The sequence below is a fragment of the Myxocyprinus asiaticus genome, chromosome 48, assembly GCF_019703515.2.
Source record: "Myxocyprinus asiaticus isolate MX2 ecotype Aquarium Trade chromosome 48, UBuf_Myxa_2, whole genome shotgun sequence".
In the NCBI taxonomy this organism is placed as follows: domain Eukaryota; kingdom Metazoa; phylum Chordata; class Actinopteri; order Cypriniformes; family Catostomidae; genus Myxocyprinus; species Myxocyprinus asiaticus.
In genome coordinates this window covers 29453854-29478145 of record NC_059391.1, presented here as the reverse complement: position 1 = coordinate 29478145, position 24292 = coordinate 29453854, and the positions used below count along the sequence as shown (strand labels likewise).

General features: G+C 39.5%; 1 protein-coding gene across 4 annotated transcripts; it reads left to right on the top strand.

The window, feature by feature from the left end:
* The first annotated feature begins 167 nt into the window (after positions 1 to 167).
* Positions 168 to 22741, top strand: LOC127437099 (DNA-binding protein RFX7-like). Of its 4 annotated transcripts, none has more exons than XM_051691764.1 (10): positions 168 to 546; positions 2956 to 2989; positions 9336 to 9421; positions 10673 to 10711; positions 11033 to 11155; positions 11250 to 11366; positions 12475 to 12559; positions 15431 to 15638; positions 15735 to 16036; positions 16320 to 22741. In XM_051691764.1, the coding sequence occupies exons 1-10, from the start codon at positions 425 to 427 to the stop codon at positions 19800 to 19802; spliced, it is 4599 nt and encodes a 1532-aa protein (XP_051547724.1). In that variant the 5' UTR covers positions 168 to 424; the 3' UTR covers positions 19803 to 22741. The 4 variants fall into 4 exon arrangements, with proteins under 4 accessions (XP_051547724.1, XP_051547726.1, XP_051547725.1 ...); XM_051691767.1 differs by lacking the exon at positions 168 to 546 and adding an exon at positions 568 to 653; XM_051691766.1 differs by lacking the exon at positions 2956 to 2989.
* Positions 22742 to 24292: the final 1551 nt, after the last annotated feature.

Below are 24292 nucleotides of genomic sequence, written 5' to 3'. Positions count from 1 at the left end.
TGTGTGTGTGTGTGTGTGTGTGTGTGTGTGTGAATTTTTTAAATAAAAATAAAAATGCATATAGGTCAATTGTGGGGAAACGTTTCAATAATTTTGTCCCCAAAAGTACTAGGTAGGTTAACACACGCACTCACACACACACACGTCTATACGCATGCGCAGTCCCCGCCTGCCCGCAGCAGCTCGGTCTGTGGCGGCTGTTTGTGTCCGCCGCACCAAAAAAAAAAAAAAACCTACGCTGTGTTTTTTCTCGCTCCCGTTCCCTCCCGCCGCTGTTGATGCGCCCGAATCCGCCCGCTGCTCGGTCCACACGGCCGCTGACGGCTGGTTTGATCTCCGCTGCGGGCGTTATGCGCTCAAACGAGGCCTACACGCTGAAGCTGTCCTCCTCCTCTTCCTCCTCCTCATCCTCCTCCTTCCGTGCATGAATCTCACCGTGATGGCTGATGAACAACAACAACAACAACAGCCCGGTGGTCCCGGATCCGCGCTACAGACCCCCGATGCGACGGCGCTGCAGTATAACAAGATCAAGAATTCCATTTGGTAAGAGATCCGATCACTGTCCGATCACAACAACACACCACTGCCCCGAGAGCACACCTTGCATCTGATGTTTTGCACTTGCAACGGGATCTCTGAATTTATGGCATGTGAGGTCCGATGGCATGTGTGATTTTAGTTGAATGTAATGTTTGTTGTCAATTGAATGGCATAACTGATTTCAGTTGCACAGAACGTCCGATTTCATTGCATGACATGCCTGATGTCTATTGCATGGGATGTCTGATTTAAAAAACAAGACACGCTTATAGGCCATGTTCCTGATTAAAGGCAAGGCCGTTCTTAGTGGTGGGTACACTTTTTTTTTTTAAAATAGAAGAAATCATAGTAAACACACCAGCATTTAATTAAACATTAAAATTGCTGACTCTCTGATTTAATTGCCTTAGATATCTAATTTTAATTACACAGAATATCGATTTCGGTGCATGGCAATGTCGGATTTCGTCGCATGGGGATGTCGGATTTCGTCGCATGGGGATGTCGGATTTCGTCGCATGGGGATGTCGGATTTTGTTATATGGGGATGTCGGATTTTGTCGCATGGGGATGTCGGATTTCGTCGTATGGGGATGTCAGATTTCGTCGTATGGGGATGTCGGATTTTGTTATATGGGGACGTCGGATTTCGTCGCATGGGAATGTCGGATTTTGTTATATGGGGATGTCGGATTTTGTCGCATGGGGATGTCGGATTTTGTCGCATGGGATGTTGGATTTTGTCACATGGGGATGTCGGATTTTGTTATATGGGGATGTCAGATTTTGTCGCATTGGGGATGTCGGATTTTGTTATATGAGGATGTCAGATTTCGTCGCATGGGGATGTCGGATTTCGTCACAAGGGGGTGTCGTATTTCGTCACATGGGGATGTCGGATTTCGTCACATGGGGATGGGGATGTCGGATTTCGTCGCATGGGGATGTCGGATTTCGTCGCATGGGGATGTCGGATTTCGTCGCATGGGGATGTCGGATTTTGTTATATGGGGATGTCGGATTTTGTCGTATGGGGATGTTGGATTTTGTCATATGGGGATGTCAGATTTCGTTATATGGGGATGTCAGATTTCGTTATATGGGGATGTCAGATTTTGTTATATGGGGATGTCAGATTTCGTTATATGGGGATGTCAGATTTCGTTGTATGGGGATGTCGGATTTTGTTATATGGGGATGTCGGATTTTGTCGTATGGGGATGTTGGATTTTGTTATATGGGGATGTCAGATTTCGTTATATGGGGATGACGGATTTAATTACATGGGAATGTCATATTGTATGTTGGAATTCGTTGCATGGGGATGTCAGCTTTTCATTCCTTGGGGATGTCAGAATTCGTAGCATTGTGATGTCGGATATCGTTGCATGGGATGTCTCATTTCAATTGCATTAATTGTCTAATTTCAATTGCATTGGATGTCTGATTTAAAATAATGGGATATTTGTGATTTCAGTTATAGGGTTGCCTGATTTCATTGCATGATTTCAGTCGCAAGGCATGTGTTTTGTCGGTTTGCATGGCATTTCTGAATTAATTGCATGGGGATGTCTTATTCATTTTCAAATAACACCCACCTTATTCCCTGGATACAATAAGCATAAATTGGTCTAGTGGAGTCACTGCATGCTAAAGGCCCAATCTGATTGGAGTGTAGGAATTGCTGACAAATATCAGACATGAAGATAATTTAAGATGAAAAGATTTTTATACAGTGCAGTCACTTTATCAAAACACTTCCCCCATATTTCTTATGTTGATACGGACATAGACACCTAGTACTGTGTGAATAAAATTAAATAATCTACACAAATCCTTTTAAAATAGATGGCAGTCATATTCAAATTGTTGTTCATACATTTTACATGCAATGTCCATACAAACTTGGCAAACAGTATAAGCCAGGTGAACTATAAACACACTTGTCCTGACTTGAGCTTTGGCACTGTCATTGTTAATCACTTATTAAAGGCCTAGCGTTGTTTCTACAAATTATTTTATCTTTAAGGAATATTCCAGGTTCAATACAAGTTAAGTTTAGTTGACAGCATTTGTGGCATAATGTTGATTTCAACAAAAATCCCATTCACTTCCATCCTCACTGTAACAGACTTTTTTTTTTTTTTTTTTTTTTTTTATAAAGAAAAGGAGGGGCGAGTCGAAATAAATGTTTTGTGGTAATCAATATTATGCCACAAATGCTGTCGATTCAGCTTAACTTGTATTGAACCTGGAATATTCCTTTACAAAAAACAAGTGTAACCACTTCTAAGAGCAGACTGCCTGTTATCAGGAACTCCACCAATTATAAGCATGTCTTGTGTTTTTTCACCCTGTGTTCCTGCTTTACACCCAAATGCTTTAATAATCTTTGTTTGTCTACTCTTACAGCAAATCTGTACAATCAAAAGTTGAGAGTATATTGGTAAGTCTCTCATGAATTAAATAATAAACATGTAGTTGTGTTAGAAACTGTAGACCATTTGCAGTTATTCCGGCATATAATTAGGCATATAAACTATATTAATTGCCAAATTAATTGTTCATTCAGATTAATATAAATATTTAATGTAATAACTACTTATAGAATATTAGTGTATATTTATCATATTGCTGTTGCCGACATTTTATAAAAGCAAAAAGCCATGAGAGGCCGTGGGACAAATGGTCTTTAATAAGCAAATAAACACGTGCAACAACTGGAATGTTTATCGTAGCAGCACAACTTTCTCCTTAAGTGTAGGGATGCACTGATGTATCGGCCAGCTGATGTGTATCGGCCAATTATTGACCAAATTAAAAACATCGGCATATTGGTTATAAGCATGCAAATGGCAATATGAAAAACCGATGGTTTATTTATAATTAATTAGTAACACTTTGTAAAAAATATTAAATGTTTATTCTTTGTCATTCTCACATTAATGAGGATAAACCGCCGTTACAGACATGACAGTTGTGAAAGCGGCACTTACCTATACATGATGAGGGAAACCATCCGAAATGCTTTGACTCAATTTGACTTCTGAGATATCGGTATTTTATTCTTTAAGGCTGCATGATTGATTGAATTAAGATTAACATCGCTGGGCGGCCTGGGTAGCTCAGTGGTAATAGACGCTGGCTATCACCCCTGGAGTCGCTAGTTCGAATCCCAGGGCGTGCTGAGTGACTCCAGCCAGGTCTCCTAAGCAACCAAATTGGCCCGGTTGCTAGGGAGGGTAGAGTCACATGGGGTAACCTCCTCGTGGTCACTATAATGTGGTTCGTTCTCGGTGGGGCGCGTGGTGAGTTGAGCGCGGATGCCGTGGTGGATGGTGTGAAATCTCCACACGCGCTATGTCTCCGTGGCAACACGCTCAACAAGCCACATGATAAGATACACGGGTTGATGGTCTCAGACACGGAGGCAACTGGGATTCATCCTCTGCCACCCGGATTGAGGCGAATCACTACGCGACCGCGAGAACTTAAAAAGCGGATTGGGAATTGGGCATTCCAAATTGGGTAAAAAAAAAAAAAGATTAACATCGCAATATGGTCTTGCACAATTACTAAACCTTAAAAGGCCGCGTTAGTATATAGTACACATTTCAGTGCTTCAGTCAGTGCTGTGTGAGCAAGCGGCGCCCTCTAGCGGTTTGGACAGTATTATCCATTGTACACCACGATAGAAAGGGCATATTGTTCCTTTGGTTAAAACTTTCTATTTTGTTCATTATGCGGTTGACATTTCCGTAGAATTGTGCAACATGTGTATAATATGAATTTGTAATGTCTTATGATATACAGTACATACATGTAAAATGTGATGCCTACTTATCTTTCATTGTGGCTCTTTTTAACATTTTGGCCTGTCGTGTGTTCAACAGATCCAATCTGTGTCCAATGAAAAATTATTTGTTGTTAGAACAGTACCTCTTTATACATTTTTAAAACAATTCCTGAGCAAAACAAGGCTTTTTATGTTAAAGGAATGTTCCGGGTTCAATACAAGCTAAGCTCTGTCGACAGCATTTGTGGCATAATTGACTCTCATTGTAAGTGTCTCACTGTAACACAGGAAGTCGAGTCGAAAGTAATTTTTGTGGTAGTCAAAACGCTGTCGACTGAGCTTAACTTGTATTGAACCCGGAACATTCCTTTAAGTTAATTATTGCTTTAGTGATAGTCTGTATGTCATAATGTGGATATACAGTATATGGAGCTATAGAGGCTGATTCCAGGAAATCAGAACAAGGTCTTTTGAGGCGGAAATCATTTGCCTTCGTAAAAGAACAGTTTTGAGGTTCATGTCATACTAGATTTTAAGCATGTCGAATCACTTCTGACCCCACAATGGTATTTAGTTTGTGACAAAAGGCGAAAATAAAACAAATATGCTTGAAATTCATTGTGGTGGATATTTGATACAAATGATTTAGAAATATTTGATCGAATTGAACAGTGAGATTATTTTAAGTCGTTTCTGTAGGGAAAAATCTTTGTAGTTGCTTGATGTCAGATTGTAAATTATCTGAAATGTTGAATAAGTCATGGTGCTGAAAATAAAAACAGAAAAATCCCAATAGAAACTTTATTGCCATGGATAATTTTTGTAATTTGTTTTATATATATATATATATATATATATATATATATATATATATATATATATAATTTTTTTTTTTTTTTTTTTTTTTTTTTCACCATTTCACAATTTGGAATGCCCAATTCCCAATGCGCTCTAAGTCCTCGTGGTGGTGTAGTGACTCGCCTCAATCCGGGTGGCGGAGGACGAATCTCAGTTGCCTCCGGGTCTGAGACCGTCAATCCGCGCATCTTATCACGTGGCTTGTTGAGCGCGTTGCCACGGAGACATAGTGGAGGCTTCACGCCATCCACCGCGGCATCCACGCACAACTCACCACGTGCCCCACTGAGAACCAACCACATTATAGTGACCACGAGGAGGTTACCCCATGTGACTCTACCCTCCCTAGCAACCGGGCCAATTTGGTTGCTTAGGAGACATGACTGGATTCCCTCCGCACACCCTGGGATTCGATCTAGCGACTCCAGGGGTGATAGTGAGCGTCTTTTACCACTGAGCTACCCAGGCCCCCTAGAAACTTGATACATTAATTTAGAATGCGCTGCATTTTACAACGGCTCGAACGCGGCTCATCCAATCAAAATTTAAGTCAAAATTGTCCATTTTATAATATGCATAATAAATTCAGTACAACGTATGGTACGATATAATACCACAATGTACAATATACAATACAATGTGCTGTATAAACAATACAGTACTCAAACTATGATACAATACATCGAATATTCACGATAATTTTTCAGATAATTTAAAACTATGCAACATTGCGATTATTTTGATTGTGCACTTGTTATTTGGCAATTACGTTTCCTAAAGAGCGTGTTTTTAGACTAGTTTAATTATTCTTCCTTGTCTTGCGACTCGTGAGTATAAGCATTAAGACAGCGATGATTTATTTCCATTGATCAGTTCAAACTGTCCGTTGCGCCATCACTCAGAAATGTTCATTGAAGCCTCCATGCGATATTTTTAAATGTTAAAATGTTCGGATAAATATACAGTAAATGTAGGTAAATGTTGCTGTTTTTTACTAATATTGTAGTGTTACGCAATTAATTGAGATTTAAATTACGTCAATTACAATTAACACAATTAACAAATCGTGAGTGTCAATTACAGCATTCCAGTTTGGTCCGTTTACACGTTTTCATTTTTTTTTTGCAGCGGTTGAGCGTGATAGCCAATCACGGACATGTCTGTTGCTCGCTTTCTGTGTATAATTCGTTAAAAAGTTTCGATTAAAAATTGAAAACAGTTTTGGTTTTTATGCCGTTTAGAGGGCCAATTTGACGTTCACCGTTTCGTCACTTTTACTGATGTTTTGCATGTGTAGTAGACATAAAGAAAAAGTACTTTAAAGTAAATTCTACTAATTAAAATTAAACACAATTACAATTTCAAGGGAAAATATTGACAATTATGATTTTTGTTATAATCATGCAATTGTAGAATTATTAAAAATTATTAAATGACTGATTTTACCTTGCGTTCCAGGAAACATACCTTATTATAAACATATTTATTTAACAGATTTTTATTTTGTGAAAAATATACCTTGATTATTTGTTTCTTTAACTGATGTTTTATTTTTTATTTTTTTACATTTAAACATTTTGAATGTAAAAAGCAACAATGGATGTTTGATTGAAATTATGTTTTTTCCATTTCAGCAGTTTAAGATATTAGCAAATCAGATATTTAAGCAAATATTTAAATATCAGGAAATGTGCCTAATATCGTCAGAAGCATATTTTTATATTTAATGCAAAATATAATGTAAAATAATTGTATATTTTTATATTTATAATTGTATACCCTGAATAATATTTAATAGTTTTCAATAGTTAAAGAATTTTAAATGCATATAAGATAACAATAATAATATAATTGTTTATCTATATCACCCATCCCTAATACAGACAGATTGTGTCTTTTATGACACACAACAAGACCCAACAAATGTGTGTAGTTGCCTGTCACTTTGTGATTGGCCAGTGACACCTGTTGCTGCTGAACGGCCAATCAGAGGCAAGACGTTGGATGATTATAGCATGTTTTACTAAGAGCTCGTCCATACAGAATTCATATTGTGTTACAGTGATGCGTATTTATAATCCCAGGGTTTAGAAGTGTTCAATACCCAGAATCGACATACAAACCTGTAAAGAATCAAACATCTCCCATGACGACAAAGAATAAGGCTAGTTTTACTACCTCAAAGATATATAGCCTCTACTTGATACATCACACTGTACGTTTAGGAAACTACAGTGATTTTTATCTTTTATTTGTTCATTTAATGCTCATTTGCTGTGATGCCTCACCCCATTCATGAGCGCCGGTTACCCCTAGCAACAAAGAGGCAAATAGAATAGGAAGAGGTGAGAAGAATTCATCGAAAGCGAGTTGGGCGGAGCCCGTGCTGAAAAGACGTGTGTCAGCGTTGACATGCATGTTTACTGTCAGGGTTTACATGGCAACTGGCTGTGGATTGCAGGCTTGGTCATATGCGCAGACACAGGACTGTATTGTGCGCCTGGCAGACTCAAGGGGGTCTGTTTCTCCCTTCAGAGTCCGCCAACCTCGCGGAAAAGAATGCAGGAGAAATCAGTGATGTCATAGCCCGCGGATATGTGCAGGGCCCGAATTTAAACTCAGGGACATTTTTTTCATTTCAATGCAAATTTCGTTTCATTTATGCATTTTACTGTTTTATGCAAATGGACTCACAGTTCCTTTAAAGTTAAACAAGCTAGCAGTCAATTAATTAAAAATTTATAAAAATAAAAATAAATCAGTTGTTAGATTTAAAGTTCTTATTTACGGAGTGGTTTGGCAATGACATTAAATAAAGCTACGTTCAGATCATAATGTAAAAATATTAAAATTAATTACATTTCTGATCTTCACGCTTTCACTCTGTCACATCTCACAAATTTAAACCTTTTTTGGAAAAACATAAACAAAATAAATATTTATTTATTTATTTTCCCAAAAATGCTTGGCGTGATTATACTACCAGTAATACATTTTTTATTTATTTTTAATTTTTTGTAAACTGTATGCATGAAAACCAACTGAATTGGCAATATGAATTTCTTAATTTGCAAAGTTTAATTTAACACCATGATTTTGACACTTTAAAAAGGCTGATTATTAGACTAGCCCAAACTATTGAAATACAGTCAAATTTAACACATTAACGCTGATATAAAATAGCAGAAAGTAATTAAAAAGACACAATCAAAAGTTAAGGACTGTTATGTTATGGCAAGCCGAATTGACTTTTATTTAATTAAGTTTTCACTAGTTAAAATGCACATTTTTGATATAATCATATTTTGAAAATGCTTCGTTTTCTCATGGTAATACACATCACTAGAGGTCAACCGATAGTGGATTTTGCCGATACGATAACTAAGGTCGAAAATAACTAAGGTGGAAAAGGCCGATAACCGATTAATCGGCCGATAGTTTTTAAAATTGATTTATAGAATGTCAAAAAAAAAAATCTTATTCTTTCCTTACTGTGATGGGCACAGACAAAGAGTCCTAAAGAAATACAATCCCCAAAATAACCAGAAATAATTGATAACGATAGTTCCAAAAAGCAACTATCGGCACCGATTAATCGGTAAAAGCCGATATATCGGTCTACCTCTACGCTTTACTACACACAACTAGTAAAAGCGGTAATTTCACTATGATCTGTCATTTTTTTCCTGTTCAAAATGCATTTACATGCATCTATAATTAATTTATTACTAGTTCAAATTCCAAATATCAGCTGTGTTCTTCTTACTAGTAAAAATGATCCCAGATATCTATAATTGTATTGCAACTGTTAAGAAAAACTTTCAAGATATCTTTATTGACTATTCAGTTTATTAATAACCCATTTCCAGATATCTGAAATACTGAATCTAACATGCCGATTTTAAAAATGAGCATTTTCACTAGTTATAATTCAGTTGCTGATATCAGGAATGGACATTTGCATTAATGAAAACTGAATTGCAGATATCTACAATTCATATTCTGCACATGAATAATTGTCAAAAGGGCTTGTGATATTTATGTACCCTTGTGAATAGAGAAAACATAATGCCAAACTTGTCTGAAATGTCTCGTCTGTGGCTCATGTAATAATTTCTTGTGTTGTTCATTCATACAGCAAGATGTTGAGAAGTTTACAGACATCGAAAAGCTCTACCTCTACCTCAAGTTGCCTTCTGGTCCCAGCAGTGGCAATGACAAAAGGTGCGTCCTTCTTTCAAACATCTGTATTATCCTCCATATCCCCCCCTTATTTTATTTTTTTTAACACCTCAAACCATTTGTGATTTTTAGTGCTTTTCAATATCCTGTAGACTTATAGACTCATAGCGTTTATATTCACTGCAACATTGATATCTAGTGAAATGCATCTATGAAGCATAATCAAGACGTATCAGTTTGGACCATTTCCAAATTTTGTTTTCAATGTTTTCACTTTCATTTGACATGCTGTACTGAGTCATATGAACTAGTCATTTCGCAATTCAAACCGTTTCTGTGTAAATTATAATAGGGCTGGGTGATATGTAAAACATATTTTTGCAATAATTGCCATAAAATATGGTGATATCCGATTACATCGTCATTTTTTTATTTATTTTGTTTTGCTTGAAAAATGTAAGATATTTCTAAATTCAAATTGCACTTTAAACGAAATAAGCAATAAAATAACAAAGTGATCAAAAAATCGTATTTAACCACCTCCCCAAATCCAAACATTTACCGTCTCCAACGGCCCCATTTGCATCACGGAATCCACAATGCATGCCAACCGCGAGAAAATAAAGCGAACTTAACTCAAAGCTCCTCTCGAGATGATCGGAGATCATTTGCGGCATTCTCATAGACGACATCATTCTTGCAAACAGTTTTCAGACGAATCTGAACATCTTTACACGCGCTTGTTCAACGAGACAGGCTCATGCTGCACGACTCTAAACAAACAGCGAATCAGATACGAGCATTGACGGCTTTTCTTTTGTCTGTTCTGAAAGTGTGTTTCTTCAAGCGCGTCTTTGTGACTAACAGTATTTCTTGCCATGTGTCACTCCGAGACGTCTTACAGATCGCCTGCCTGTTACGGGTAGATGAGCAAAATGACCCGCGCATGAAATACATTTGGACAAGGAGTTTGCAAACTGGATTCAACCTCATCGCATTTGGCGGGTGGCGGATGGTGGGTGGCGGGTGCTAGTTTCACACCCTGGCCACTGTTTAATATATTTGCCGACTTCACAGATCCATGGTTTTGCCATTTTCCCGATATTGTCGATCATCATCTGTTTGCATTCGGCATCGGGAATCTTTGTAAGACTTCGTCGATATCCGATTACCTCGTCATATCGCCCAGCTCTAAATTATAACATTGCAATATCCAGCCTTCCTGTGTTTCATCCCTTGTTTTCCCTTATGTGTCCATCATGTCATCCCTCAATCCAACATGACGTCCAATAGAACTGAAAATCAGAGGGCGTCTGCCAGTCCTCCGACATGGTACTACAACTTTACAAATATATTAAAGGGGAAATAGTTCACCCAAACGTGAACATTTTGTCATCATTTGCTCACCCTAATGGGTTTCAAAACCTGTTTAACTTTCTTCCATGGAACACAAAAGGAGTTTTTCCATGGAAGAAATAATGTCATGCGGCTTTAAAACCACACGAGGGTGAGTAATTAATTTCACTTTTGAGTGAACTATTGCTTTAAAGCCATTTGTTTCATATGACGTATTGTACAGGACCAAAGAAAGCGTGCACACTGTTTTCTGGAGCTACCGCATCGATATTTTAAGCCTTTCCCTTACTGTTTTAGCGACCAGAATTCCATGTCGTCAAGCCGGACTCAACAGATGTACGCGTTCAACTGGATCCGAAATCACCTGGAAGAGCACCCCGAAACCTCACTGCCAAAACAAGAGGTGTACGACGAATACAAGTGAGTGTGCTTCAAGACGCCAGTAAAGGACAGATGTTGTGTTTGCGCTACTCATTACTTGCGTGTTTATCTGATGACACATTCTGTGTTGCAGGAGTTATTGCGACAATCTGGGCTACCATCCTTTAAGTGCAGCTGATTTTGGAAAGATCATGAAAAATGTTTTTCCTAACATGAAGGCACGCCGTTTGGGCATGAGGGGAAAATCAAAATATCCTTTTTGTGTGCAAAACTCATACACTGTATATTTTAAAGAGCACCTGTTATGGTTTTTCAAATATGACCTTTCATGTAGTGTGTTATATAGCTGTTTGTGAATGTAAAAAAGTCTGCAAAGTTTCAGAAATCAAAGTGCACGACAAATGGAGTTATTGTCTCCCAAAAGAAAGAACCGATTCTGAACACCTGAAACGAGTCGTTAGTAATTCCAGACTTACTTCCTGTACTAACCTACGTAATTTGCTAACAAAAAACCCACCTCTGGTCTTCATTGGCTGCTCGCGATCAGCTTTGACCCGCCCTCAAACACTACACTAAGCGGTAGACCAATCACAACAGACTGGGACATCTGACCAATCAGAGCAGAGTATGCTCTCTGAAAGGAGGAGTTTAGAATGAATCCTTTAGAACGGATCATTGAACGAGTCGTTTTTGACACTGGAGAAATAAAGGTAAAGCTGCAATTTAAATTATGAGCAAATTAAAGTGTTTTTTGACCTTGAATGCATGTAAATCTATTGTATGAGACCTTTAAAACAAAATTAGGCACGTTTAAAAACCATAATAGGTGCACCTTAAATTTGAGATACATCAGGTGCATGAAGGAGTTGGCTATAAAAGCAAAAATATGTATTGCAATATTCTTGATTTATATTTTATCAGTAACAATGTAAGTATATTACGACACACATTTTTGGGGAAAAGTGATTCAAAAACATCTGAAAACAGTAACTAAAAAAATATGTCCAAAGTAACGGAAGAACAAGTTACGCAAATTTAAAAACGTTATTTTATTTATTTATTTTTTGAGCGGTCATGTGCATTGCATTGAAACAACTTTATAAGGAACTAATAGTTAAAAATACTTTTTCATTTATTTCTCCTCTTCTGCACCATTTTTCACCATTGACACCTTTCTATTGGTATCGCTTTAACCGTTATATCACCCACCCGTTGGTACAAGCGTGATATTTGGTTTTCTGTGTCCATTGCGCTGCACAACATCTACTTATGTGCATTCTTGTAAGGTATTAAGTTAATTTCTGTTTGCACTGATTATATATTAGCCTTTTGAACCTTTTCCATAACCAAGTTATCACGTACTGCTACAGTGGATTGAGGAAGAAAGCGTTTGTTCACATGCCGTCGCTCCCGAACCTGGACTTACACAAATCAGGAGATGGGGTCAGTATCATGTCCCTGTCAAACCACAAAAAAGGGAATCAAATCAGACTTTCTACAGGGTTCGTACAAGGTGCTTGAAGTGCTTGAATTTGGCTTTTTCAAATTGAAGTCCTGGAAAACCCTTGAAAATAGCCATTTTTACCAAGAGGTGCTTAAAAAGTTCTTGAATTATAGACAACCGTAAAATCCGTTGTTTAAATCATTTAATAAATGAAACGTTTTTATTTTCGGGAAAACATGACGACAGATCACTGCATAGACGGCGCTGTCACGTGGCACCTGTTACTGTTGTCAGCGCTGTTCAGAATGGGCCAATCACAATCAAGTGTTACTGGAGGATTTAAAATATATATATTTTATAGATACTGCTGTGGCAGATTTAACAAGTATGAATCCTTGCAACTATCAGTTTTAATTACAAATTACTCACGCGAGTGAAAAAATGAGATGAGATGTAGAACGTTCTGAGATTTGAATACAGATCAATGTAGGATTCAGTTTTGTGAGCCGTCTAGCGCCCCCTTATTTCTGACAACATTTGGGTCAGTATCAAAATATGTTGACAAACATGTCCCTTGACTTTTTTAGTCGTGAAAAAGCTTTCAAATAGCGAAAAAAATAAAATTAAAAGGTATAATTTTATAACCTAACCTTTAATGGTATGAAATGGCTTGACTCTGTTTTGCACATTTTTTTAAAAATATATTTGAAAAAAATCCCCTTCATCTGGTACACCACTTCTATGACATGTTATTTATGTATTTATTTTGTACTTATTTTTAATGCCAGCATTATGCTGAACAAGTGTACAAAAAAGCAAAACAAAATTATTATTAATAGTTAAAATAATTAAAGAATGTTTGTCACTTGATTTCATGGCATTGGTGTTATCATTGTTAAAAACCTTTTATATATATATATATATATATATATATATATATACACACACACTATATTGCCAAAAGTATTCGCTCATCTGCCTTTAGACGCATATGAACTTAAGTGACATCCCATTCTTAATCCATAGGGTTTAATATGACGTCGGCCCACCCTTTGCAGCTATAACAGCTTCAACTCTTCTGGGAAGGCTTTCCACAAGGTTTAGGAGTGTGTTTATGGGAATTTTTGGCCATTCTTCCAGAAGCGCATTTGTGAGGTCAGACACTGATGTTGGACGAGAAGACCTGGCTCGCAGTCTTCGCTCTAATTCATCCCAAAGGTGCTCTATCGGGTTGAGGTCAGGACTCTGTGCAGGCCAGTCAAGTTCTTCCACACCAAACTCGCTCATCCATGTCTTTATGGACCTTGCTTTGTGCACTGGTGCACAGTCATGTTGGAACAGGAAGGGGCCATCCCCAAACTGTTCCCACAAAGTTGGGAGCATGGAATTGTCCAAAATCTCTTGGTATACTGAAGCATTCAGTGTTCCTTTCACTGGAACTAAGGGGCCAAGCCCAGCTCCTGAAAAACAACCCCACACCATAATCCCCCTCCACCAAACTTCACAGTTGGCACAATGCAGTCAGACAAGTACCGTTCTCCTGGCAACCGCCAAACCCAGACTCGTCCATCAGATTGCCAGATGGAGAAGCATGATTCGTCACTCCAGAGAACGCGTCTCCACTGCTCTAGAGTCCAGTGGCGGCGTGCTTTACACCACTGCATCCGACGCTTTGCATTGCACTTGGTGATGTATGGCTTGGATGCAGCTGCTCGGCCATGGAAACCCATTCCATGAAGCTCTCTATGCACTGTTCTTGAGCTAATCTGAAGGCCACATGAACTTTGGAGGTCTGTAGCGATTGACTCTGCAGAAAGTTGGCGACCTCTGCGCACTATGCGCCTCAGCATCCGCTGACCCCGCTCTGTCATTTTACGTGGCCTACCACTTCGTGGCTGAGTTGCTGTCATTCCCAATCGCTTCCACTTTGTTATAATACCACTGACAGTTGACTGTGGAATATTTAGTAGCGAGGAAATTTCACGACTGGACTTGTTGCACAGGTGGCATCCTATCACAGTACCACACTGGAATTCACTGAGCTCCTGAGAGCGGCCAATTCTTTCACAAATGTTTGTAGAAGCAGTCTGCGTGCCTAGGTGCTTCATTTTATACACCTGTGGCCATGGAAGTGATTGGAACACCTGAATTCAATTATTTGGATGGGTGAGCGAATACTTTTGGCAATATAGTGTATATACACACACATTAAAAATTTTTAAATACAAAAAGTTGTGGAAAATAATTTTTAATGTCAGAGTTCAGAGGCTGCTTAAATATGCTTATAGTGATTTTTTCCCAGAATTTCAAAAACTGAACTGAACGGAAAATTTCAATATTTTGTCAACATTTTTTGAGAATGACCCTTATGCAATTTGGGTCAGTTCCTCACATAAATCTGTTGTGTGACTTTAGAAAACATGAAACACAGCACACGAGTCATCTGGACTTCAGTTTACGGACCTAGTTATTCACTTTTGTTGGAAAGCGAAGTGCGTTTTAAGGGAGCACACTACAATAACACATCAATTTTGTCATGAATGAACCAAGAATTGTTACTGAGAATGTGTAGCTAAAGATGCTCATTGAGATATGTTGTACTTGTAATAAGTGGTGCATGAATAAAATATTTTTTTATTTAATTTTAATGACATCTCGAGCATAGTCCTTGAAAACAAATAAAAATGTGCTTGAAAAGTCCTTGAATTTAACTTTGAAGCATCTGTACGAATCCTGTTTCTAATTACCCTAATTACAAAAACAATGTAATTTCAGTTATCGCTACATATACCTGTATATGCTATGACTTCTTTGACCACAAGCAAAACTGATGAAGAATGTAGTTAATGCAGTTAGTTTGCCTCTTGTAGTGTGAGTTGTTGGAGTCGACGGGTCAGTCTCCCAGTGCTGAGGATGAGATGCGCTCTGCAGCATGTGGTCTTGTGTGCGAATGGGCCCAAAAAGTTCTGAGTCGCCAGTTTGACAGTGTGGAGGAGCTCGCCCGCTTTCTGCTCAACAGTCACTATATCGGCACTAAGTCCATGGCAGCACTGACTGTTATGACTGGAACACCAACAGGCAAGACACACATTTTAACTTTATCTTTTCTATTGTATGAAAGAGTATTGCCCAACCTAACTCAGTATTTTAAATCCGTTTTGATTAAAATTGCAGGAATGAAAACCCCTACGCCAGCATCTGCGTTTGTGCCAACAGGCGAAGCCAATGCTTTCCAGCCACAAGTGAAGACTCTCCCTTCACCCTCTGTAGATGCCAAACAGCAACTGCAGCGTAAGATCCAGAAGAAGCAGCAAGAACAGAAGCTCACCTCTCCTTTACCAACTGAAGCCCTGGTCAGGAGGGCAGAGGCGGGCACACCAGGCCCTGGATCCAGCCTCACCTCTGGAAGTTCTGCGTTATTGTCCCCTCAACCAACCATAGGCATTGTGGTAGCTGCAGTTCCAAGTCCTATCACAGTAAGGAAATTTTGAGATATTCAGAAGTTGTATAGTTGGATGAATAATTTAGATCAGGGTTACATGTTTCTGCTTTTGGAGAGCCACATCCCTTTACATGTTCGTTCCAATTCTAATTTAATGCACCTAAACCAACTAACTGAGGTCTTTGGGTTTCCTTGAAAATTACAGCCTGGTGTGTTGGAACTAAACTGTGCTGGAAAGTGACTCTCGAAGGGTATAAGGATTCATATTGTAGAATGTCCATTTTCAAACCTAAATGTTTCATTTTTTTTACTTGCAGGTTCAGAGAAACAGACAACTAATGACCTCTCCAAGTCCCGTTGGGACGGCAGAGGGAAAAGTTGTACCTGTTAACTTCCAGGTTGTGACACAACCTGTTAAGCAGTCTCCAAAAACACCCCAGAATATCCCTGCCAGCCCAGTCGGTGACAGGTTGGCCAGGCACCGTTATGCCCAGATTTTACCTAAACCCTCAGCCACAAGCGCAATTGCACTTCACTCGCCCTCAGCACTCCTCATCACCAACAGCCCCATCAAGACGGTGATGCCCACGCCTCATGTTAGTTCAGTAAATGTGGTCAAGATGACTGCAATATCGCTAGCACCTAACAGTAGTAGCAGTAGTAGTAGTACTCCGACCCCATTGCGACCTGCTTCAGCGGGCATCAGTAGCACAATTTCCCAGGAAGAGTCAAACCAAAACCAGCAAACTCAGAATGGTGGACCCACCACAGCATTTCAGTCACCTGGGGTCGGGAAAACTGGGCGAACTTTCATGACCCCAACCCCATCAGTGTCCACCTCAACCAGTGAGGTCAAAATGACATTTGAAGCTGTGAATGACTCCTCTACTGCTGTTGACAAACAAAGCACCATATCAGGGGCAAATACAGGACAAAAGAATGAAAGAGCCACTAAATTCAGGGCTTCCAGTGAACCATCTCTTCTTGTTAAGGCATCACCTGTGCCTGAGAGAGTATCAAGGGCCAAAAGTGACCCGGCAGCACCATCAAGTACAATCATGGGGGCAGTTGCCCCGTGCAGCAATAACAAAACCAATGATCAGCCAGAAAGTACTTTGTATTTAACCGTTACAAGCCAGAATGCAGATGCTGAATTGACATCCATTAGTATGGTGACAACTACAAACACTTCTCCCAAAGATGTTGGTCTCAGTCCAAAAAGCCCTCGAAAACGTTCTGCGTCTGTACTGGAAACACATACAATCCCAGTTAAAAGAGTATTCATTTCACAGCAACCTGGTCTAGTCATAGCAGCTAAGAAGATCCAGAGACCTGGAACCCCAGCGAGACCAGAGAGTGCTCCATGCAAAGTGACACTGAAACAGAGTAGCTCTCTTCCGTCTCATATCCTGGCTCTTTCCGATACTCCCATTGGTACCCTGGCCACCTCTCAGACTGTTAATCCTCAGAGCTCTTCACAAATGGACAGTGAGGATGCTGACATTAGCGCTAGTGAAACAGCTTCCGGTAATAGCACAGTTCCAGATCACTCCTTACTGCAGCAAATCACTAGTCACCAACAAGTCACCAGTGCAGTTTCTCAGGAGGCATCTGCTGTAAGTGAACTTAAGAGCTCGTTACAAGACTACTCCCAACAGATACAAGCCGAACACAAGCAGATTGCAGCTAATCCCTTACCGTTGATGGCCCAAGCACAAGGGGCCTCAAATCAGCTTTCTCTTCAACAGGACATTGTTGATTTTGCAGGAGCTCAAGCTAGCATTGACTATTTCCCCTTCAACGATGATGATATGACCCAGGATAGTATTGTAGAAGAACTTGTACAGATGGAGGAACAAATGAAACTGAATAGCAGTTTGCAATCCTACCTAAGTTGTGTAGACATATCCCTACAAGGTCAAGCCACAGTTGGCCAAGGAAACATCATGTCGCCTCATCAGACCAGTACACAGTTCTATCACTCCTCCCATAGTAGCGCCACACCGATCCACACGCCAACACCGACGCCCACCCCGACACCAACGCCGACTCCAACTCCTACCTCCGAGATGCTACCAGGGGGGCATAGCTTGACCAGAGAGAGTCCTTGTTCCAGAATGGCACCTGTGACCCCTGTGGATAACATCTTGGGTGGACGCCACACACCCATCAGCACTCCTCTCTCAAACTGCAGCAGCAGTGTCCCTCCAAGCCCTGTTGAATGCCGGAACCCATTTGCGTTTACCCCTATTAACTCGAGCATAACAGGTTATCATGATGCTAGCATTGTGTCGAGCAGTCCAGTGAAACCCATGCAAAGGCCAATGGCAACCCATCCGGATAAAGCTAAACTAGAGTGGATCAACAACCGGTATAACAGCACCGCGGGCTCACCTGTTATCTCGAACAACAATACCATTAGTATCCTGCCGAGTTACCAGGATCTGGTTGAGGATCACTTCTGCAAACCACACGCCTTTGCCATCCCAGGTCAATCTCTCCAGTCTCAGTCAAGGCATCAGGATGGAAATTTGGGAAGGTTGACAACTGTTTCTCCAGTGCAGCAAGGACCACAAATGACCCTTAATGGCAAGCAAGAAAGTTTTGCTGTCCCAGCTCCATTGGACAACAAAGGGACAGGAAGCACATCTACGTCAGGTGGTGGAACTTTCCGTTGTCGTAGCGTCAGCCCAGCGGTTCGTCAGCGTAACCTTAGTGGCACCACTGCACAAACAGTCCCAACCCCGAGATCTATTGTGTCTCCCTTTAATTGTCCCCTGACATCTGAGGTCCTAAGCATTCTCTCCAACAATCAAATAGTGGCCAGTGCCAGTAGCTTGGCCCAGAGGAGCCAATCCGTGCCACTAAATATCATGATGCAGTCTGAGCTATTGCCCATCAGTCACCAGGTGCAGCAAAGCAATAGCGCCAAGATCACCACTGTGCTCCTCAGTAAGATGGAAACGGATGGAGACGATGCAGTGCGAGGACTGGGCGTCAATAACCTTCCCGCAAATTACACCGCACGGATGAACTTGACCCAAATATTAGAGACCACACAGGGCTTCCCTGGAGGCCCCAATCATCAGAACCAGCAACTGCCTCTGGACTCGAGCCCTTCACCTTTTGACTTCCAGAAGACTGGTTACCTCATAAGAACGGGAGAGGAACAGGTCACCTTCTCCTGTGGTGACAGCCAAGCACAATCAGACTCCCGGCTGCAGCAACAAGAAGTGCAGCTTCAGCTTGAAGAACCACAGTTGGAGCTGCAAGATCAACAGCTACTGCTCCAGAATCAACAGCTGCAACTCCAGGACCAACAGTTGCAACTCCAGGACCAACAGTTGCAGTTGCCGGAGCAACCAGAGTTACAAGAAGATCCCAAACTCACCAAACAGCACTTGTTACCCCAAACCTCACAGCAGGTTGATGTTGACCAGGAGCAGCAAGAGCAGCTGGACTTTAACACCACCGTCAAGGATCTCTTGGGGGAGGACGGACTCAACCCCAGTTCACAACTCGTTGGACAAGTGGCGTCAGAGCTCAGTGCGGTTGCGTCAGACTTCTCCAACGATATCCGGTTGACCTCGGATCTCTCGAGTAGCATTAACGATCTGAACACTTTGGACCCCAACTTGCTGTTTGACCCCAGTCAACAGCAGGACCAATATGAAGATGCCACACTGGAAGAACTGAAGAACGACCCTCTGTTTCAGCAGATTTGCAGTGATACTGTGAACTCAGCTGGTTTTGATTGGCTGGAGAACAAAGACCAGCCAACGGTGGAAATGTTGGGATAATATTATTATTTGCTGTTCCTGTTGATGTTGTCGTCGTCGTTGTTTATATTTATGGGTTCTGTTGAGCGTTTTGTTTTTGTATCGTGTCGTTTTGTGTATCCTTTATGTACAAGAATTGTCAAATGACGTGTTTGTGCAGCAAAAATCTGGACGCTTTGGACTGTCCATTGTAAAGTGCCAGCCTGAAGTAAGTCTCTTACAGGCATGTGCTTTAATCTGAATTTTATAAAATAGTTTTGATTGTATTTCTGTTGTATGATTTCACCAATCATTCCAGTCATTTCTCTCCGTTCAGAAGTATTTCCTCTGGTTCCAACTGGTAGTAATGAATGTTCAATACAATTAGACATCGCCTGGTGCACAGTCTTCTCGCAAGCATAACTTTGATTAATTCACTCTCTTTTATATTTGTGTCCACTACAATATAGTGGATATTGAGAACCTGCATGCATAATTTGCTTTTGTATTTCAACAAAATGCAATATTCAAGTGACAAATCATTGACTTTGCGGAAACTCCCTTTCTAGACAGTCGTCCGAGTATCTTTTATTGTGGCTTTGGGAATATGGCAGGATGTCAGATTGCAAAGGAGTATACCCAAATATCGCAAGTACAGCGGAGGTAAAATATCACATTTACATATCGTAAATCATCAGTTCATTGAACTGCAAATATTTTAGGTGCTACTTGGTGCTCACTTCAAGAATCGTGATAACTGAACCATTCATCAGCCGTTTGATTTGTCGAAATTCATTCACATTTTGGGCGAAAAGGTATTTATGGCCATAATACTTGTACTGTTAAATTAAAAAAAAAATTTGTTTTACATGTTTAAACAAAGAAATATGGGAAGAGAAGACTCTTTTGCCTTATTTATAGAGTCTCAAGGCCTTATTCCATCTCATAAAAGGCTTTGTTGTGTTGTTCTGACATCAGTGTTCTGATTTTAAGAATTTCTTAAAAGAACGATCAAGGTGCACTTAAAAAAAAGCATGCCTTTTGTTGTGAATTAAGTGAAGTTTCCAGAACATCTTATCAAACTAGCTAGCCATTTGTAGGTTCTTTCACCTTTATTTAGTGCATTATTCCAGATTGGTAGTTTCTATGACTATGGTATGGTGATGGCTTGATATTCTTTACAAGGATTTGACTAACTTGAGAGCAAACCGGTGTCATTTTTCGGCCTTAACTCCATACCAAAGAGAAGCTGTCGAAGAACAAGTAGAGATTGTGATCTGTTGTTTTCATCTTTAATTGCCCGTCATCTAAAAGGGATCTTGTAGGACGTTTTTCTTGTTTTAGCGGATTGCGGTAAAGAATAATTCCTGGATGAATTCATATGTGTGTAAATTATGTATATGGACATGTCGGATGTACAGATAACTATGGATCGGTGAGCATGTTATAGAAGTTCAAGAAGTCTGAATTTGGCAGTTCTAGACGTCAAGGTAGAGCCACATTTGTACAAAGGACATAGTGTTCATCATGATATTTGCATTTTATCAAGGCTGTATATTGGTGATGATTTGTAGGTAGATGAGAGTGCCCTTACGAAAACAGAAAATGACGATCATAACGAGTGCAAAGCAGCACGATTATTCCGCTTTGTTACGTTTCTAGCTTCTGTGATGTAGTCTTGCTGTCTGTTGCTCTGTAGCTCGCTGATGTACCATTTTTTCCTAAGAGTTTATTGGTTCCTGCATAGGAATATGTGATGTGTAAATCAAGAGAGGATATTATAGCATGGACTTATCGAGAAAAAAAGAAATTAGGTAAGACTTAAATATAAAGGTGTTAATTGTATTGTGACAGCTTAATTTTTGTGTGCAGAGACGAATCTAAAGATCAGACACTGGAGAAGGGTTTGGAATTCAGAAAACGTACAGACATTCATCTTATTGCACTAAAAGCTTTTACATTTTTATATTTTTCCTTTTGTTCTTACATATTTGTGAAAACTCGTCTTAGATGTTCAAAAGAAACGGTCCACCCCAAATGGAAATTCGAATTTGTGTTCCACGTGAAAAAGAGAGTCATACAGGTTTGAAACAATGCAGGTAAATAGTTTTCATTTTGGGGTGAACTATTCCTTTAAGGACAAATTAAATAATTGGTGCCCACATTGTTTTTTCTTAAAAGACAATAAATATCAAAAGGGGAATAACTCGTGCTAGAAAACGACAATGAATAATTGCCTTAGCAATGAGTCCTTATCTCAATGAGATCAGCGTTGTACAAGTTCTCATAGCTGAGAATAAAATATGAAATTAAAAAATTGAGTTAAGCCAACATGCATCACCATGTTATAAAATGACTGTATGTGCACATGTATGTTAAACTAACTATGGTAATATTCGTTGTGACCACTCCCTTAGCCAATCAGAGCACTGGTGGCGTTGACCAGAGCGAGAGGGGACGAAAAAGTAGTTCTTCAAAAGCATTTTATGATGTTTACCAAGTTAAAATGAGTCTTTTATGTTTGTTTATGAATGTTGTTTCTCTTGTTTTAATTGTTTTTATTTTTACATATATCTTCAATTTTCTTCTTTTTGTATAAAAAAATGCCTATGTGAAGAAAGCTGTAAATATGTTTTTGTTTCGGCATTTAATAATGCACTGATTACCATTTTTTAAATATTTTTAGTTCAGAAGTAAATTTACAATCCTTTTTTTGATACGCAGGGATTGATTCCACAGTAGGTCTGATGTTGTTTGTCAGGACGGTCCCGTAGAAAACCGTGTTCATTATTTCTGTCCGTTTGGAACTGTAGATTTGAGCGCTGGTATTATTATCTGCTGGATGTGGACAGTAGCCTGTTAATATTGCAAAAGCATTTCAACAATGGTTTTTTTCCCCCCTTTTGTTTTTCCAATGGAAAGTACTCACAGGTGAGATTTTTTAAGTGGTTTTAAAAGCCAATAAACATTTTTTTAAACAATATTGTTTGGTCTTGGAGTGGATTTTGTGCAATAACGCTACCCTCTAATGGTTACAACAGACACCGCAGCTAAATAAGACCTGCCCTGAATATCATGAGGTCACTTCCTGTATAATGTCACAAAATCAAAGCAGGGCTGGAACTGTCACCCAACACGTCCCACACAGTAGGCCTATTAATCAGTCATTTTTAATCCATACGCTAAACAAAATTATTTCTCCGTTAACGTAAATTTGACATCAGGAGTCTTAACACGAAACCAAACCTAACAAGAAAATACAATGAGTTCTCTTTTTGTAGAAAGGGAGTTTGCAGTCGATATCAGACCATGATGCTGTGGCTGTATACATCATGTATGACACATAGGAACAGGGCTGTAGTGAGGAATTCTGGGCCCCCTGACTGTATATAGCTCTGGGCCCCTTACCTATTCAAATATACAGTTTTAAATTTGCTGTGGGGCCCCCTGGACCCCACTCGTACGGCCCTGGATGCACAATATCAACTTTAGTTGCTTTTGAAGTTCAGTTCAGATTTGCAATCGGCTTATAATATACAAATACTCTTCGACTCCCAAATGTTGTTTGAAATTCAGAAGAGTTGAAATAGTGTATTATCACAATGCTTTCCCTACAAATGCACAAGCCTAATGTTTGTTTGCGTCACAGAAGGGGATCTCGTGACGTGCGGTCAGTCAGGGGTCTGGATCAATCGTGCTAGAAGTCATTAACATTATATGAATGGGTGTCGGGCCATGGAAAACACTTTGGTCAAAGGCAAGTCCAGGGTGAACCCCATCTCTCTGACCTCTGTGGGCATCTGAATGTCTGCTGGGACCTCTGACCTCTTGCTTAAACAAAATGACTGATTTGATCGAATATGCAGAAGAGTAATTATTATTTGTTTGTGGTTTTGGTTTGCTCTAATTCATCGTCATTATCTGGATCCATCAGTAATATGATGTTTGTTAAGGTTAGTGCTCATATTTAGAGTTTGGGATTTCAACAAGCCTCTAACCCTGATTATTAAATGCAGTATGTTTGCAGTATGTCTGGTTGATTTGAAGGTGTTTCTCCATTCTGTCTCAGCTGATCTCACAGCTGCTCATCTATTGTCCTGTGAGGGGCGGCCCGGCTGATACATCTGCTTTTAGGATCAATAACTGCAATTACTGCGCAGCACGCATGCATGTGCATCATATTTCTTCATAATCAAATGTTTTCAGGCATTTCAGAACATCATTAAACAGAAAACACTAAATATGATATTGGCTATAACTCATAACTAAACATATTTAAATGTTGTAAACTTTCTTATGAATTAAACTTGTTGAAGAATGTTTAATTGTGGATTTGGCATCTCCATTTTATTTACATTTGCGTTAAAGCCAGTTAGGTATTAAATGCAAACTCTATTTTAATATCAAAAGACAGCATACTAAATATGAAAACAATGTAGTACATGATCAAAAACACCCTGGCTTTCTTGGAATATCAAATTAAAAGGCCACTATATATATATATATATATATATATATACACACACACACAC